The sequence below is a fragment of the Haliaeetus albicilla genome, chromosome 15 (assembly GCF_947461875.1).
Source record: "Haliaeetus albicilla chromosome 15, bHalAlb1.1, whole genome shotgun sequence".
Taxonomy (NCBI): Eukaryota; Metazoa; Chordata; class Aves; order Accipitriformes; family Accipitridae; genus Haliaeetus; species Haliaeetus albicilla.
The window spans coordinates 20,306,987-20,326,203 of NC_091497.1; the positions used below are offsets into that span (position 1 = coordinate 20,306,987).

Genomic DNA, 19,217 nt, shown 5'->3' on the forward strand with positions numbered 1-19,217 from the left:
AATCACTCCAAGTCTTCTGTATTGTAACTCTTGTGTGCTGTAAATGTTTCTCCTCTCCAAGCCACGTGTGATTTTTGAGCCAGTTTTTGGCTTCGGATCACATACATCATTCATGTATTTAAAAATTGGCCAGTCACATCAAATAACATGTCTCAAAGTCAGGAAGTAAGAAAGTGTGTTCATGTGTGTTCATAGTTTCCATCCTCTCCTCAGATTAGTTAGAGGTTAATTTAGCCTGAAACAAGTCTGATTGAATTAACAAGTCTGAACTGAAAAATGGTTTTTCCAGTTTCAGGACCTTTTATTTAAAGGTTGTGGGCCCCCTTGGAGCTAAATTTTTAAAGTTAAATTTTAGACATTGTGATACGCACTCATATTTCCTTTCCCTTCAACTCTTCCCCTCCCCCCCTTTTTTTTTTCTATGGGCAAGACAGAAACTCCCAAATTCTGTCAGTGTAAGATTAACAGACGAGACCAAACCTAACCCATTTCATTTTCCTCTGCTATAAAACTGGAATAATTATAATGATTTCATTTGTACTTTGAAAATTATTTTTAAAGTACCATTTTATTTGGAAAGCTAAATTCCTGTGCATAGACAAAAGTTCCTTTGATAAACCAAAGTGACTTTTTACTACTCTTACAGAACCATCACAATTAGGTATTAATATGCTATGTTTTTGTTAAACTTTTGTAATAAATACGCAATTACTTTACCATAATACAGACATACTTTGATCTCTAGGTCATAGTTTCTTGTCAGTGGTGTACATGTACATAAAGGAAAGAACATGCTGATTCTTGTGATGAAACTTAGTTGTGTGACTGTAAATTAAAAATGCATTCTTTATTTTCATGCTACCTGAATTTTTATCAGGGAACACTAGCAAACACGGAAAAAACTTGATGTAATACAGTACTAGTTTTATAAATCACTTTTCCAAGTATAAGGTTTAATAGTTTTGTGGAGGAAATACAAGAAGGTTGATTACTGCTTACATTGTGTTTGGATGAGAATCTTTGTGTAGCATAAATACTTCTTTTTTTTCCCCATAGCCCTTCTGATTTATTCAATAAAGGGATAGAAAAATGAAACCAAAGGAAATAAAAAAAACTTGTTAATATTAGCATAAAGTGTTTCTTAGTTCTGAATGAATGTCTTTCCTAAATTCCTAGGCTACTGACTTAGTTGCTCATTATTTGCATAGAGCACTAGTAATAATGAGGGATGGATCTGTGCATGGGTGGATTTTTTTTTTGGGGGGGGGGGGGGGGGCGATAGTGGTATTCCATTAGGTTATTAGGTGTGATACCTGTGCCAGTTGCTAAGATCAGCATGGATGTAGCTGTTACATTTCTGGTTATACTTTGTTAATATTTGCTAGTAATACCCGACTTTTTTTTTTTTTTTTTTTTTATTTTTCCTCCTTCCAGAATTTGGAAATCAAGACAGATTCAGCAAAGGCTTTAGCTGAATCATTAGACAAAGCTGAATCTCCTGAGTTCCCCTATCTAAATACACTGTTGCGAATTTTGACCACTCGCTGCATGATGCAAGCAGTGTATTTCTGCTCTGGAATGGATAATGATTTTCATCACTATGGTTTAGCCTCACCTATTTATACCCACTTTACCTCACCCATTAGAAGGTACTTTTATTTTACAAAAGTTTCAGAGAACAAAAGAGTGGTTTGTTTGTGAAGAAATTCTATTTTAAACTGGTGTCGCCCATTTAAAACAAAATACTGTTTCTGTTCAGCTTTAGATTTCAGTTGAGACAGCAGTGGCTTTATGTGGTGATTGCATTTTCATGTAAGCTGCTAGGTCCGCTGTCTGCGACTCCTAAGGTCTAATAAAATTTTTTAAAAAGACTCATAAGAGAAATGCATCCCTAATGCATCTCTCTGGCATAGAAATGCACTTCAGGACCACTTAGCATTGTATAACTCAAACAGAGACCGAGGCAGAGTTTGGTCAGTCATTTTTCAGGTGGGAGCTGTGTTTAAATTTTGGGGAGACTGTATTTTACATATAAAAACATTGCTAATTTGAAACTTGCTACTGTAGCTGTTGCACTGTAATGAAATTGAAAATGAGGGTGTTTTTTTCTTTTAACCAAGAAGTATCTAAGTTTTGAGGAAAATAATTGTCAGTGTATTTTGCTCCTTAGAAACATTTCAAGTGAAACCTCTTACAGGTGGATTAAAATTCCTATGCATTTGTGTGGATAATTTGTGGAGCTTCTAGGATTCCTAATAGTAAATTCTAGTTGCTAACGGATGTGTTAAAAAGCTCCTGGCTGAAGTTCTAATAAAAGTTATGTACCGAGAAGTTCAAGTGTGATTATGCTTTGCAGATCAATGGCATTGAAATACCACTCTACACTAAGTTTGTCTAGTTCATGGGAAATGGAAGAGGGAGCGGCTTACGCTGCCATGGTGAAACATCATTCTTTAGTCCAAAAGTAAAACTTTGTTTCTTCTTTGTAAACATTCAACAATACAGGCTCTGTTGGTAGAATATAGTAAAGAATTTCTCTTAGAAAACAGTACAGTTCATTCTGGCTCTGCAGAGTGTATCTTTGGTCAGCAAAGAGAGTGATCTTGAATTAATTCATGGATTTATCAGCAGACCGTCATTATTACAAAGACTTTTTGATCTATAAGATTTATAAAACCAAAATTATATTCAGGAACTTTTTTTTTTTTTTGAAAAGTATGTTTTGATATGTCATTGACCATTTCGTTGCATCTTTGCAGGTATGCTGACATTATAGTGCATCGACTTTTGGCAGTGGCCATAGGAGCAGACAGTACTTACCCAGAACTTACAGATAAACATAAACTAGCAGATATGTGTAAAAATCTCAATTACCGACATAAAATGGCTCAGTACGCACAAAGAGCGTCTGTTGCATTCCATACACAGGTAAGAAGTTCTGAGATGTGAGGATCAACTATGGACAATTCATGTTGGTGTTAAAGGAAGGGAGGGAACATTGAGTTGTACTTTGTAGAGCAAAATCAAGCAAGTCTGCAGGAATGATTAAGAATGAGGGCAGCTGCTTTGAGGAAGAGCTTCAACATTGCATTGCCAGTCCTGAAAAATTTAGAATAATGGCATCTTGAGGATTCTTTTTACTTTGCGTTTTTTATAAATATGATGAATGCTTAATTCTACAGTAATGTTGTAAACATTGAATGGGATTTTTTTTAATCTGCTTTCAGTATATGGTGTGTAATTAACATGGAGTATAGATTTGTATTTGACTATTTTTATTTTTTTAAGCCAGTATATTTATAATCCAAAAGAGACTGTTCTAGTGCTTTTTTCTTATTCATGTATTTTACTTTTGTTACAGCTGTTCTTCAAAAGCAAAGGAATAGTGAATGAAGATGCATATATATTATTTGTAAGAAAAAATGCAGTTGTGGTTCTGATTCCCAAGTATGGGTTAGAAGGAACAGTCTTCTTTGAAGAAAAAGGAAAACCAACACCAAGACTGGATTACAACAATGAGGTATGTTTTATAAGGTTTGTTCTTAAATACCTTTAATTTTTTATTTGGTAAGTGAGCATATTGACTAAAATTTATTCTAGTTGGATTTAGAAGGGTAAGAGAGCCTCTTCTAAATGCAAATTTATTAATCTGTAGTAGTAGTGCCACAATTGTCTTTATAAGTCTAAATAAACAGGTTCTGACAGGAACTGGTTTCTGTAATAGATTCTACTAATACCTAATTATCTGAGTAAATACCACAGAAACGTATGTGGCACATATTATGACACTCTGAACATTCAGGACAGTAATTTGTGTTCATTTTTATTGACATGTAACTTTAATAACTTCATACAAAAATATTTATTTCTATAAAAACATAAGACATTGTAAGCAGTGAGTATTTATACAAAATTTGAACTTTCAGGTACCGTCGCTTACTGTGGAAGACACAACATTACATGTATTTGATAAAGTTAAAGTGAACATTATGTTAGATGCTTCCAACATCCAACATCAGAAAATTCGGATGGTGTTGGTAGAACCAAAGGTAAGGCACAAGATTTGTGATTCATAGAGTCGTATTACTCTTGAGAAATCTTAAAAAATCAGCATATGGTGAAATTGATATTTAGCCCAGAACTAAAAAAAATCATTTAGCAGCAGATTGTAGCAATTGCTTCATATTTACTCTCAATAAAACACAGGTCTGCTTTCACTGGCTGTTGAAAAGAATAAAGGGCTCTAAATTAAATTTCCCTTCTGGGCCCATCAGGGATATTTCCACTGATGGGAAAGATGATGATTTGCTGAAGTAATATCTTACGAATTTCATGGTTCTGTAATCAAATCTCCCTTTTGAAAATCTGCCAAAACTCAGTAGGATCTTCTTTTTGCTCCAGTAAATTACGGTGTAACTGTGATGGGTGGCTCAGAAGGAAAATGTATAATTGCTGACTGTAAATGGCAGTCCTTTCTTACAACTTCCACAATATAAAAATTATCTCATGATAATGTTGTAAGAACTGTAATGCCCTAATAACTGTGTCTCTGGTCTTAAGTCTTTTCAAGACTAGCTTCTTAGTGCATCTGGGACACTGGGGTTTTCACCTGGTCTCACACCTCAGGCCTGCTGAGTATTTTGCATGCCATTACAAGATTGTGTACTTTCATTAAGTTACATGTGACTTTTTTGGTAAACAGATGGTTGCAGTAATTGAGTATCTGTAAACATGGAGGAAAAAGAAAACCCAGAGTAACCTTGTTGTTTATGCAGTCAAACATTATTATTTCTTTTTTCTGAGAAATCATTTGTTTCCAAACACATGTAAATATTCTGATCTTTGAGCTGTTGTATTAGCTTGAGTTGAAGGCAGTACTCATGATTTCAAAAGGTGGGAGTAAATAGAATTTGTAGTAGAAAGAGAGCTTACATCTTGCTGTGTATTCACATGCTTGTGCTCACCAACCAGTGTTTGTCAGAGGTGCTGTTGTGGGCATAACTCAGGAACACTCCTGTTGGAATGACTCCAGTCCCCAAGGGACACGCTTTGTTCCTTGAAAACAGACACAAAGTAAGGCTAATGGAAGCTGTTGTTTGGGGTTTTTTTTTTTTCCCTCCCCTTCTCTGCTACTACTTGCACTAATTTCTGTGAAGGTCCTTGGTCTACAACAAAGCCAACACTGTAATTTTAGCTTATCCCTTGATACAGGAATGGCCATACTGGTTTTTCCAAAATAGTTTGTCATCCTAAACATCAGTTACTAATCCTCCTTCCTGGTAAGGAACAAGTATAGGGGTAAGATGCACATACAGTCATCATTCCGCTTGTGTCCATTCAAAGCTTCCAGCAACTTACAACTTGAATACTGTCTCACCTAGAGATACACATCTTTGTGTTCGGTATATAAAGTTTTGTTCTGTGAATTTGTTTCATCACTTCTTTTCCCAGCTTACGCTTCTGACTCCCACAGTATCTTGTAACAGTGAGTTCCACAGCTCAACATGTAAGAAAAAGTACTTAACCTTTCATTTGTGTCAAGCATGGTGCCCAATACTGTTACTTGATGACATACTGTATTTCCTACACTATGAAGAATAGTCTTTTATTCCTATTTACCATTCCCACACCACTCAATTCTATATACTTCTATTATCCAATATGTTAGCTCCTACTTTTCTGGAAACTATTTCTTATCTTTGATCTTCCTCATCACCTTTACGTTTTTGTAGTTCCGTTATATGATTTTTTTTTTCTGAGCTGGGAGGAACCAGAAGCACATGCATGATTCTGAATGTGAGGACACCATAGATCCATACAGGATCACATACATACAGAGATCCATACAGGATTTTTTGTTGTATGGTGTTATGTGGGAACACTTTGCATTATCTTCCATTCCTTCTAGTACCAAGAGCAGTTTTAAGCAATGAGTTTATACACACCAATGGTTGCTAGCTGACAGTTTTACACTTGCTTTTAGAACTCTTCAATGGACAGTGTCTAGTCCTGGCACTGTTAGTACTCCTCTTACCCAGTTTGTTCTAAACCTTGTGCGTTTTTTTTTATTATGGTCATTTGTGACAGTTTTCTTGATGTTGGTCTTAATTTTCTTGAGTGCTTCAAATACACTTTGACCTGTTCTTCATGCCTGTTTTAGACTTCTACCATAATCAAGCTATCCATTGATGGAGGAGCAAGGAAGAATTCCCTACCTCTAACTTAGAATTTTATTGCTGTTTCTTGGTCTTTTGGGCTTGCCTGTTTATTTTAACTTCATTTTGCACTTATTTTTTCTTCATTTGGACAAGATTTTTACTTCTTAAAGGATGTCCGTTGACTTGTAATACTTATCACTCTGACTTTAACTGTTCTCTTGAAAGTCCATTGATAAATGGCATATTCTTACTCTTAAGTCTTTTTTAAAATTCCATCTCACCCCTGAAAGCATTTTACCTTTTTTCAACCCCCTTTAATAAAGTCTTCATTAAATTCCTTATTATTGCTCACGTAATGCATTTTAAGGTTCAGAGTTTTTATCCTTCTACCATGGTGATGCCTTTTGAGTAAGTACACTGAAATCAGTATGAGAAGGATGATTCTGTGGGTAACCTCTTAAGCAGGTCCTCAGGCAAGAGTTGCTTCTCTCTTTTTATGGGTTTTCTGACTAGTTGCTTCAAGAAACAGGCCTTAATGGCAGCTAGAAACCTGGACTCAGTCTTGAGCCTTCTTGTGATATTTACTCATTGAAGGTAATATATTGTTACCATGTTACCTGTTTGCACAGCGTCTCCCCATACTCCTTAGAGCATGTCATAATCATTGCCATCCTAACTAGCTGACCAAAACCATAGCCTTCAGCTTACAGTGGTGGGTTTAATTCCAGCATAGGTACTCTAATATAATTAAATGGCTCTTCTACTGACACATGCTGTTGTTGCTTTCACATAATGTATAACCTGGTATTAAAGTCCTAGTGGTCAGCTTCCTTGCATCAAGCTTCTGAAGTGCCTGTTACTTTCCCTAATTGGACATTACAGTTTGCCCATAGACTCAGGTGTGGAGGAACATACGTGTGTCTGGTCTTGGTCCAGTTGTTTTATGAACGCTACTTAAATGAACTGTATTTCATCATAGCCTGCTTCACTCTTCTCTGCTTGAATACCACTCATTTCCATATTCTCAAAGAAAGTATAGCATGCTTCTTGATGACCTCTTTCCGTGAGGACAGGTCATTTGCTGTAAGCATACACGCTTTTCTCAATTCTTGTTCGTTGCTCTAGAAAAAGTCCATTTTCCATTTATTTCAAAAGTTTTTCCAGTTTCTACCAAAGCTAAGTAAGTGCCTTTTTGCTGTGCAGCATCCTGAGCCTGACAGGGCCTCTGCTTGACTGGAGCAGCACTGAAGTGGTGATAAACAAAAATTGTTAAGAAGACCCCTTTTCACCTCTCTCATTCATACCCCCTGCCTCGCATTCCAAGCATTTGCTAAGGCATGGCAAACAACTGAGAAGGGGGCGCATATCATCTGGTGCAAAGGAACTGCTGGCAGTTTAGTCAAGGAGGTGCTGCTGCTTTTATTTCCCTATGCATTTTCCAGCTTTTAACTCAGTTGAGTGTTCTACCTGTGATTGTTATATGATGGTAGACCTTCTTTTAGATGACTAGTAACTTTTCTGATGTTGATACAGCATTTGTAAAAGGCCTGTACAAGTAAACTCAAGTTTTATCAGGACAATATAAGCTAAAATTGAGTTAAACATGTTCTGACTTCTAATTCTTTTCTTACTGTAGATAGTAGAAAATGATGTGCCTGCAAATCTGTCTACAGAGATAAGCAGCAAGAATGAACCAGAGAAAAAGAAAAAGAAGCTACAAAAATAGTTGGATATAAAAGTCACATGTATTTGTATTTATGTTTTTTTTTTCCCTATGGGCAAAATGCTAGAAACAGATTTTGTTTACTTTTAAATACGCATTTTAATAATTTTTAAAACTGTTTTTTAAAAAAAACTTTTTATGAATATATATATACAGAACAGTAGTTTTAAAATAAAACTGTGGACATACTTTGTCTAGTGGGTGAAAATAAATGCTTTGCAAAGTGAAGGAATAGGTGTAGTGTTCTTGGTTTTGGTTTTTTTTTTTTTTTAAATAGCCTTAAGGCCATTGAAAAGCCTCACAGAAGTCAGTCTCTTCAGTCTGCAGTGCATTCTCTTTAGCACCTCAGAACTGAAAGAACTAATTGTGCTTGTTACTGGTCTTAAGTGCTAACTAACAGAATTTACTCTTGAAAGATAAATCCTACAGACTTGTACTTCCTTCTGGGAAAGTTCTCTCTCACACCTGATGAGCTGTGTATATATATGCACATGATATGCAGATGGAGAGAGAAACTGTAAAAGTGCATTAGTCTTTGCCCCAGACCTTAAGGCTTATTTAAAATCATTGCTTAGCTTCTGATGAACTGCCTTAAAAAAAAGGATGGAAACCATTAGTTATATTTGTGTTACACAAAAATCCACAAGTCCTGACAAGTTTTGCAGTGATCATTCTAGTTTGTGTTGTCAAGATGCTGACGAGTTAGAATTCTTAGTTAAAATTGTCAAAAAACCCCGAACATTTTGTGCCTTGAACTGTATTGTTACAGTCAAGCTACATCGCCTGGCTTTATAGTCATAGAGTACATTTTATGTGCTGTGAGGACTGAAGTAATTTTAAGCGTGCTTCTAGACTTGGTGCTGAGCTCCCACCACAGGGACTTTGAGGTGGTTGCTGTTGAACTCCACAGGTTCATTTCAGTAAACCTGCTCCAACATGCCTCTGATTACAGTCGTTTCCATTCTAGCTTCAGCACCCATAGACCGGTTCTCCTGATGCCAAGTCCTAGCTCTCAAAGCCAAAAAACTGCAATGCCATGTACTACAGCTGTTCCTCAGAGATCACTGAAGAGTTACAGAGCTTACAAACTTCTCTACTAGTCACTTACTCCTCAGTGGCTTGCTTGGGTAATCAGTGGGTCACAGCTGATCAATACATGGTTGTCACTTGGCCATATTTACTCAGATCCCTCTATGCTGTCATTTTAAAGGATTGGATCAGATTTAATAAGTACGTATTTATAAAAGGCATCAAAAGGAGACAATGTGTTTAACTGATTGCAAGAGGAAAAAACCCCACCCTATGAACAAGACATTTGAATCCTGTCACCACTGTTCTAAAAGGCTTTGGAAACTTGAAACTAAATTTTAAAGAAAGATGTGCAGAGGACTAGATGTATAACTGGTACTGCACTGTTAATTCAGCACCATATATTACAGTAACTGAACCCATTTTTTACCTGTATGCAGGAGAGCAAAAGCTTGCCAAGCTCCTGGCCTGACCTCTTCCTCTGTTCCCCAAGGCCCCCCACGCAAACACCACAGTGTTGTGTGTTACAGGCAGCACTCCATGTAAGATGCTGCAAATTGTAGCAAAAAAAATAATAGAATCTAGGTACGAAAGAGATGTCTTTATTCTATTTCACTACTCAATTTACAGTTATACATGTTAAAGACCCTCGTTAAAACTACCAAAATTAATTTAATGTAAACAATGACCATTTCTTGCAACGTGTACCAACCAATGCATTAAGTACAACTAGAGAAACAGAATGGTCAAATGATTTCCGTGATAATTTGCACAGTAGGTTTCTTCTACAAAACAATTATACAAACATAATAAAAAATAGGCACCTTTTCATAAAATAAATAATTCCCATCTAACTGAAGACTATAAAAATGGGACAGAAAATACAGGCAATTTGAGTGGGGATCCTTAATTACTTCTCACATTCACCCATTTCTGATGTTACTTTTCCCTTACCCTTAAGAAAATACTCACATAGGGTCTGATCATTGAACATACCATTATAAAGTTTTAATTAAAAAAATAAAATGAAATCTTAATTATACATATCATGCCAAACAGTTCAGAAACAGATCATAATTTGGACTGCCCTGCTTTTCATCTTCCCCTTTACATTAACATTGCTGCTATTTTTAGTAATCACACTTGCAAAAATAAATCCTTTATACAGTCCAGGAATCTGAAATTCACCCTTTCAGTTGATTATTGTTAAAAAGAAGTATCATGAGAAACAGAAAAGACACAAGGCCATAAATAACTTTCAGAAACTTACAAAACTCTCGCACACAAGTCTCAGGTCTAGTGCATTGCTTTTTCATGCTGTGCAATTCTGTTCACACCTCCCCTTTTCAGATTTTTAAAAAGTGTTGTCAGTTGCCTTTGAATTTAGGTGTGACCAGCTGTTGGAGGCTTAGTGTGCCAATAGTTACTCATCAGCCACGGTCTATCACTTTGGTACAAGCTTTCCTGTGGGTTGTGGAACAGAATGGGAAGCAGAACGTCCATCCAGTATCCTGGGACTGGATATCCTTGCTATGAACAGAGAAAGACTACTTCACCTGGGGCACGTACTAGAATGGACTTTCCTTTTTGATTAATCCAACACGGTTTACTTCAGAGCTCAACAAACAGAGCCCAGAAATCTCAGTATTTCCCTTATCTCTTCTTCCCCTCTTAGTCACTAGATTACCATATGGATTTTCTCCCCCATTCACATTTATAAATTCCAGAAGGTTCTTTTAAAATCCAATCGAATTCAACCAAATCAGATTTGATTAGGCAAAGGGAGTTCTGGGCTTCCAGACCCTCCTCATTCCATTACTTTTGTTCACTGATGTTTTTCTTGAAAGTATCAAGAGTTTGTTTATATTAATACTTTTTGCAGTAAGTGGCATGCAAAAAGTTAATTATTTTTCTAAACGTTTATCTAAATATTTTGGCAATTTCTGTAAGCAACGTAATAATATTGGGAATTAAGCATAAGAGGGAAGTAAAAGTGTAATGGTTTACTTTAATAGAAGGAAAGCTGCACCATTGTCTTAATGATGTACTGAGACCAATTAACCTTATTGCACCTTCTTATGTTCCTTCGAAAGGGTACTGGAGCATCAATTTGGACACAAGTGTTCTTAGGGGACACTGGTGGAGTCAGGTGATCGACTTCAAGATTAGTACTAATACAAATGATAGTGTTGTTACTTTAGTAATTGATTTAAAGGTAACCAATAGTACATTTTACTTAAGTACCTGGTAAAGCTAACTGACAGATACACAGTTCTCTGTCAAACCAAGGAAAAAACTGTTCAAAGAATTGCTAAAAGACTTCTTTTGACATAAAGCTTATTTTATTACTAGGCAAATTAAACTTTTTTTAAGTTGTGGAAAAGTGCGTTATTTCCGTAACTAGAATGGAGTTTTCACGAGGAAAACTTAATTAAAAGGACTAGACTGGTATTAAAATCAAAGCACCCATTTTTAGCAGTTTGCAGCCTACTCTAAATCATACACATATTCCAGGGACCCATTTCTGAAACACTAGTTTTATTCTTTCCTCATGAAAGTCACAGCTGAGTTTCATCCCTGTTACTTTAGGCTGATACCCACAGACACTCACCCCTCTCCTGTGACCCCAGCCCTGCTCTTATCACACCCTCAGCAGTTCATTTCTGTCCAGTGACACTGTCTTGGTACCAGTGCTAGTATTCCTGAAGCTACATGATAAATCTGATCAGGGCAAAAGCAATCCAAATCAAAACTAATACTCCTTTACTTTTTCTCTCTTCCATGGAAAAAATTCCCTCATGCCTTCAGGAGTTGTGTCTTAAAATGTAGGTGTTTTTGCAGTGACATTGGCTGCTATGCAAGTTACCCTAGGTTTGCCCAGTCCATCTGAAATACTCCTCTTGAAGCTGAAGTTATGTCCAAACTTTCGAAACAAGGCTCCTCGTGGAATCTACCATAATCACAGAAGGAACACAATTCTGAAAAAACACTATGGTTTCTTTGTACCAAGTTTAGCCACCTTAATTTTCAAAAGGATCGCTTAATGATACCAATAAATTTGTTAGTAAGACCTGAAAAACCCCACATTATTTAAAAACTCCCTTAATATATACCAGACAACTTATTACATTTGCATTAAAAAAGCAAAATAGTATGTATAATTCCAGGTAATTGAGGTCATATATATATAAAAATTTATTAGACAACACAATTTAAGTTCTCTGTCAGAAAACTACATACCATTTTTGTGAAAAACCTGAACTTGATTTTCATTTTTATGTTTCCAGGCAGAAATGTTACAAGTTGTATTTTGACCAAATACTGTACTGTGTGGCTTTGTTTTTTGGAAACAGGATTGCTTCTCTGGAGATTTTGCTCTCAGCAACTGATTGTCCTTATGGTTTAAAACAGTACACTCCTAGGTTAATAAGGAAAAGTTAATTTTAAAACCTTTTTCACAAAAATTACCCCAAAGAAACAAGATCCAAACTTACTACCTAAAAATTTCAAGTTACTATTAGTACCTTATAGCCTCCCACCTCTCCCCTTCTCAAATGAAAGGTAATGTCTTCTCTGCACAAATCTTTGAGATTTGTGCTGTCAGCCAGAACCTCCTTTCAGAGCACACATACTCTGAATGACCCAGACTGGATTCTTTTAGCCAGCAACGTGCATGTTTTTTTCTTTTCATTCTTTGTGGGCTCTCTGTTGTGAGAGTTGAATGAAGTACTTGATGCCTCCACACTTAGTCCTAATCCAAAATGCAAAGTTGGGCTTAGTCAGGATCTAGCAGTTGAAAGACTAGCAGTGGGAGAAGGCAGCTGCATGACATTGGTGAGTCTCTAGGACAGGTTTGGTGTTAGACCATTTATTCCAATGAGTACGTTCACATGTATAATCCATGTCCAGCAGGGTGAGTGGGGCAAGACCTCAGAGTAGATGGCTATTTTTTTTAAAAGATAAAATATCCATCTATTCTTCCTGTAAGGGCACAGTTATCCTAATCTTAAATGAGCAGTTCAAAATTTGATGTCAATGGTCTATAAAACACCATCAATCTGCTCTTTACCTTGGCAGAGAAGTGGCTATTAGCATGTCAGATACAGAAGTGAAGTCAGGGCTGAATGGGCTTACTTGAGGTTTTTTATAATCTGGTACTACTGGTCAGTACTGTCTCTCCTTCAAGGACTGTAAACAACACTAAGTAGTAGACCATAAGCTACTAAGTTTATAAGACCATAATTACTAAGTGAGAGGAGATGATCTTTGCTCTCTCCTCCAAAGAAACTAGCTTTGCGTCCCATTCTGTGGAAGAAGTAGAACTCCTTCCCATCAGTGACAAGATTAAGAGCTTGGGAGTCTTGCTAGATATGTATTGTCTTTTGTAATTTGTTTTGTTCTTAAGATAGGTCATCAAAGGGCTTGTAATCAAGAGACTGTACCCAAGCAGAAAGTTCCCCACCAAGTCAGCATGCCAGCTATGGTCTAGGAAACTCGAGGCCAGATGATGAAAAGAAGTAGCAATTTTTCCCCAAAGATGTGCTTGTCCACAGGCACGTATTTAAAAACTTAGCAATAAAAAGAGCAGCAAGAACAACAGAAACAAAAATAAGAGACAGACTGCAATGCATCAGAAGCCATGAGAAGCCTCACAACTACCCTTCACGCATATACCTCAGTTTCCCCTGAAACTACCTCTGCCTTTGTCATAGAACACATTAATTTTATTGCCAGCTTATAATATTTGTCCTGCATTTATTCCTTGTGTTCAACATAATACTTGAAATGATGCTACATTAACATACTCTCTATTATCACCTGACAGTCTCTCCCCCTCAGGCTCCCTGAAACTGAATAAAACAGGGAACAGATGCTTTAGATGGGAAACCTATCACTTCTGCATCACAATTTAACTCCTACCTTTGTTCTAAGGAGATGAGATTTATTCTGAAACACGTTAGTATTCACATCATTTTCTCTGCAACTGTTTTCAGCCCCCGCAGTATCCATAATGCTGCTTCCACAAGTCTGTGTATTATAACCACTGTCCACCTGAAATCAAGAAACAGGGCTTTAAAAATTTACTACAATTTAACACCAATAAACCCCTCAGATTCTCATACCTGATACGACTTGCATTTGATTAACAGAACGTAATCCAACAAATTTTCAGTTAATAACAAAAGCAAATTGTAAACGGGTCTGTCAGAATTAATTTTGGATTAAGTATATTACTATGCATAGTAACACAAAAAAATTCATAATTGCTACACTAACTCCACTGAGAGGAAAAAGGAGATGGGGGGGAAAGAATAAAAGTAACAATACCACCTGCATGCCACATCCAATAAGAGAAAATAGACAATTACTTCCAGAATGGTATACATACTGAAAGTTACCATGTCAAGCTCAGTTTTACAGAGAAGCAAAAAAAGATTTTTATTTTTACCTGAATACTACTGTTGTCACAAGGAATTGCACTGCTTTCTGCAAGAGGTGACATGCACATGCGAGAGTTTTCAATACTGAAAGTAATCCCCGTCATAAAGCTGGTCATTGGTGCATTGCTATTGCCAATTGTTTCTTTTATCCAAGTGTTTTCCTCTGACACTTCAGCTGCATCAGCCATATCTACGGTATTATTTTCCTTCGAGCCTTCTATATCCTGAAATGATGACAACCTTTGACGACAAGCTTCTGAGTGATCTGGTGCAATAGACACAGTTGCTACCACGAGATGTGTACCATGTGCAAAAGTATCACTGTCTTGCTGACCTAAGTTTATTCCATTATCCATTTCTGGGAACCGAGCTTCTGCTGGAGAAGCATTTTCCTTGTCTTCCTCATTCACACTGTGGTTCTCAACTGCAATTGGTATTCTAATGACAGAAGTCTGATACTGGGCAGTTCCTCTACAAGCTCCAAGCCTCATAGGAGAACAATTTTTAATTGGAGAACAACCATCTATATAAGGACTTCTTGTACTTGGGGGTGTCATTCTACTTGAGGAAGAAGGAATATCTGGAGAACGAAATGTAAATTTTCTTTGGTCTGTAAAAAACAACAAAGTTATTCTATCAGATATCAGACGGAATTAAAGTCATCATCCTCAAAGCTTTAGAGTCTTTTGAATAATTATAGCCAACTACATAGTGTTTCACTGACCTCTGTCTCTCAGCTCCAAGGCCTTCTTAAAAAAAACCAAAACCAAAACAACAACAACAAAAAAAAACCCAAAACCAAAAACCCAAAAAACAAACCACCAGCACATTTAAACTATCATGGTAAAGGCAAGTTTTCATCCCATTTTTACCACCAAATTTGTTTCCTATGACATGGTTTGCTCTATTAGAGGCCTTGCATTTTCAAATGTCAACACTAGATAGTGTTCAAAGGAAAATGTGTGAAGGCTGGTTCTGTGGCTTTTTTCCAAACAAATACCAATACACATATTCTATAGGCATTTAAAAAATTTCAGGCAGCAGTAGTTTTCAAGAAAATCAAATAAGTGAGATAACACCTATGCAATCTCCACATATAATGGTGTTGAAATACCACAAGGCTCATCAGAGCAAAATCATGTATAAACATGACAACATGTCTTAGCAGGTAATGGACAAAACAGGAAATACATTTCCTAGAGCAATAAGGACACAAAATGTTCATGATTTCTTCACTAGCCAGTTTAATTTCAAATAATCTTCATGATCACATGATTTGAAAACTCAGTTTAACATTCTTTGTCCAATTAAAATGCTTCAAGTTGGGCCAAATCAGAATTGTGATCTGACTTAGTTCAGGCATATGGCTTTAAAACCCCTCCTCACACTAGATTAATCCTTTAATTTTATTTTTTTTTCATTCTAATTAGGTCACAATTCCTTCTTCTAAAATATTTTCCTGAGTTGATTTTTTGCAAGCAGATACACTTCACAGTTTCACATCATTAAGATATTTCACTGCTAAACAGTATATGTGTCATATAGGAGGGGACTGCTCATCTGCCAAGCACAGTAACTTGTCTCTGAAGAGAAAAAGTTCCAGTAAGAATGCAGCAGGTTTTATAACAAAAATATATAAATCAAGAAAGAATAACAGATATACAATTAAACCATACCTGACAGTGGTGTCTTTCTGATGTGAAAAGCAATTGGTGAAAAAGTAGGAGAACCATTATGTGCAGGAGACCCCTCTGGAAACGTAGGACTGGTTATACTTCCCAGACTATAAGCCCTCGTTCCTCCCTGAATAGGACTTGACGAAAACTGACCCTTCAGTTAAAGGAAAAAAAAAAGAAAAAAAAAAGCAGCATAAAACTTTGACTAATATGTATATATATAAAGTGTTCTAACTAAAAACCTTAATATGGCAGCACTGAGGAAAACTAATCCTGTACAACGACATTCTCTATCATTAGTTCCGCTTAAATATTCCAGTTGCAGCTCTTCACTTGGACTTTATGCCTCTACATAGAAAAAGAGCAATGGACTCAAACTGTCACATAATACCAACTAAGACTATAGCCATTATATTTAAGATCTATGAGAAGCCTAAACTGAGAATTAATGCTATCTGTGTATATAGTCAAGTATTTAATCTCAATTTCTTATTCATACCAATGCAGATGAAAGCCAGACACTATTTATATTTTATTGGAATCCATATTACCTGAATTAACTCAGCAGCAAACAAAATACTTTTCCTTAAGTGATCTTGCTTAAGAGTAAGGTGCAAAAAGAAAAGTAACTTCTAGCAGTATAATTATGTTGTAGGAATTCTTTACTAGGTTACCATAGTGAAGAATTTTTTCTTAAGCCACACTCTTGCTGGGGTAGTTTTTTTAACATGCACTTCAGTCGCCAGACGGACAAAACCATACCCCCTAAATCAGTTTATCTGTGCTATGTCCACCTGGGAATAAGACTCATCTTGCTTAATTTGAAAAACAGACATGTTCTCTGTTCTAATAAACGTCTACTCATCTGAAATCTCTGGTCAATGGAAAAGAAAAAAGCATATTTAGGACTGCATTCAAAGATCCACAAGTCCTTTCTTCCACCGTGAACGAGTTTATGAGCCATAAGGGAAATAATTATATCACCTGTTCATATCAATTAGTATTTTAGACAGCAGTTCATGGATTTAAACAGGCCTTTTTTTATACACGCATTTTATGGGAAAAAAAAAAGTTTCAACATGCTTTCAGCAAGTCTTGTATATGTATCAATTCCTACTTCCTTTTCATAACATAAAGCATAATTCCTTCTATACAGAAGAACAGCAGCCCAACATAATAATTTGATATAATAAAAGTAATATATTCTTTCAAGACTTTTTTTGTTCACATATTTTTTTCTGAATTTGGAATTGGAAAAAACCCCACCCTACCACCCTTTGGTCTAACACCTACTCTCTCATAAAGCAGTTATAGCTTATTAAAAACATGGTTGTTCATCTTGTGAAGTCTGTCAGAAGACAGAATTGGTACGGCCTGCTCTGAGAACTACCCTGTGCTAGGTAAGTCACATCCCATCCAGCCCACAAAACAGGCTACTTACTGAACTAGATGTTTCCAGAGGGCTTCTGCACCGTACTGGAGATATGTCTATTGAACAAAGCACTTCAAGTGGCTGACTACTGCGTGGACTATGCAGAGAAGGGGACAAACACTCAGATACACTTCCATTTTCTTCTAAAAACAGCTTTCTTCTGAGTGATGAAGAGCTCAGATTTTCCTGAGACTGATCTGCAAATTCATCAGTTCTAAAATATTCACCTAGAAATGTGCGGGAGAAGTCGTTTCCAGTAAGAATGCAAGAAAAAAAAAAGATATCTTGACTACAGAGACATATATAACTAAATTAAAACATTTAATCCAATTTACCAATACAGCAAGAAATTAATCTAGTTTAGGCACCTATCCCAAAGGATCACTTGTTATCATTACAAAAAGTCTACTCTGTCTACTAAGGTTCCACTTCTGCCTATCATCCTTTAATACTGAAGTCTGCATTTTTAAAAAATGTAAATATTGGCTAGCATCTACTTACTGGCCTCTTCCCAAAACTGTATTATTCTTCACATCCAAGTTATGAAAAAGGAGTCGTTAATTACCCAAGCAAAACTACACCCTTTTTCAGGTCTCCCATACACTTTGATGGTCATCACGATACATGCGAAGGCAAACCAGATTCAACTCAAAGACAGTCAAAGCAGTTAGCAGTTTACAGTAGAAAAGCATACAGATGTTAACAAAGACCCATTCAAATATGCTGAGACTCACCAGGTTATTTCAGTTTTTTGCTCTATTCTAATTGGATATTCCTTGTAGAAATTTTTCATTAATTCACAAACTATGCATTGATGGAAGCACTTGTTAAGATGAAACATAAAAGCAACTGATATAGTTCTGTTTTTCTGTTTTAATTTTGATGGCCCACAATCAGGGTTGTGAACTTCAATACTGGTATAGGAGCATGCAGCCAAAAACCTCTGAGCTGGCTATACCCACTATTCCCACATATGAGCTATAAGAACAGGCCTTTCCAATCCCTTTGCCTGAGAAGCTGGCAGCAACTGCTCAATATAGCAGTTAGACAGTTAATTTGGACTCATCTCCCCACTTGGCGGTCATGGCTTTTTTGCCACCACACAACTTCCAGTCACCACCACGGCTTCAGTTAAATTAAGGGCACAGAATTACAGCATAGCTTTGCTCAAGGCAAGGTTGGGCTATGAGCCTCGTGGCCAGCAATTTGCAAGTCAAACAGCTCTGCCAAGTTAAATAACTGCTCTATTTGGGGGAGGCGGGGGCATCTTCTTACTACCTTTTATGCATTCAGAATTTTTAATCACTTTCCAATTGTCCTCCATATCCCTCCTCTTTTATCTCTTACACTCACATCATATCATTTAAAGTCAGATGACCCATGCAACACACAGTAACTATTTAGAACACATACTTAGAACTTTCATCCACATTAGGTTTTCACTATTTCATAAGACACCAAAACAGCAAACAATACAAACCCACATTTTTTATTTAGACATTCATAATTAAATGTAGATATTACATGACATACCTAGTATTTTCTCTAAATTAAAATCCACTGGCAAAGACAGTACTGTCTGACAAGCAGCTGCAATGAATAAAACCAATAAAATTAGCTTGCAGTGACCTTTTACTAAAACTGTAGAAACAAAAATTCACTTTCAAATCACACTGCAATTGAGCTATTTAAGTTACAGTTGCAATAAGGGAAAGCATTAATTAAAGCTAGGATTCTGTTTTGACAACGCTATATGCA

General features: G+C 36.4%; 2 protein-coding genes across 7 annotated transcripts in view; one reads left to right on the forward strand and one right to left on the reverse strand.

The window, feature by feature from the left end:
• The window catches only part of DIS3 (DIS3 homolog, exosome endoribonuclease and 3'-5' exoribonuclease), a 22,547-nt gene extending 14,438 nt beyond the window's left edge, over positions 1-8,109 (forward strand). For all 3 annotated transcript variants that reach the window (XM_069802570.1, XM_069802573.1, XM_069802571.1), the window contains 5 exons: positions 1,435-1,649; positions 2,760-2,928; positions 3,362-3,520; positions 3,927-4,049; positions 7,795-8,109. In XM_069802570.1, coding sequence (XP_069658671.1) covers positions 1,435-1,649; positions 2,760-2,928; positions 3,362-3,520; positions 3,927-4,049; positions 7,795-7,884 — 756 coding nt within the window. In that variant the 3' untranslated portion in view covers positions 7,885-8,109. The remainder of the gene's footprint in view (positions 1-1,434; positions 1,650-2,759; positions 2,929-3,361; positions 3,521-3,926; positions 4,050-7,794) is intronic.
• BORA (BORA aurora kinase A activator) overlaps positions 4,049-19,217 on the reverse strand; it is a 24,411-nt gene continuing 9,242 nt past the window's right edge. For 2 of the 4 annotated variants that reach the window (XM_069802580.1, XM_069802579.1), the window contains exons 7-13: positions 18,993-19,049; positions 17,469-17,686; positions 16,028-16,181; positions 14,360-14,961; positions 13,831-13,962; positions 12,151-12,328; positions 4,049-5,055 (exon numbers count right to left, since the gene is read on the reverse strand). In XM_069802580.1, the coding sequence (XP_069658681.1) occupies positions 5,003-5,055; positions 12,151-12,328; positions 13,831-13,962; positions 14,360-14,961; positions 16,028-16,181; positions 17,469-17,686; positions 18,993-19,049 (1,394 nt within the window). In that variant the 3' untranslated portion in view covers positions 4,049-5,002. Of the gene's footprint in view, positions 5,056-9,492; positions 11,861-12,150; positions 12,329-13,830; positions 13,963-14,359; positions 14,962-16,027; positions 16,182-17,468; positions 17,687-18,992; positions 19,050-19,217 lie in introns of those variants that run through there. The other 2 variants (XM_069802581.1, XM_069802583.1) reach the window with 2 other exon arrangements.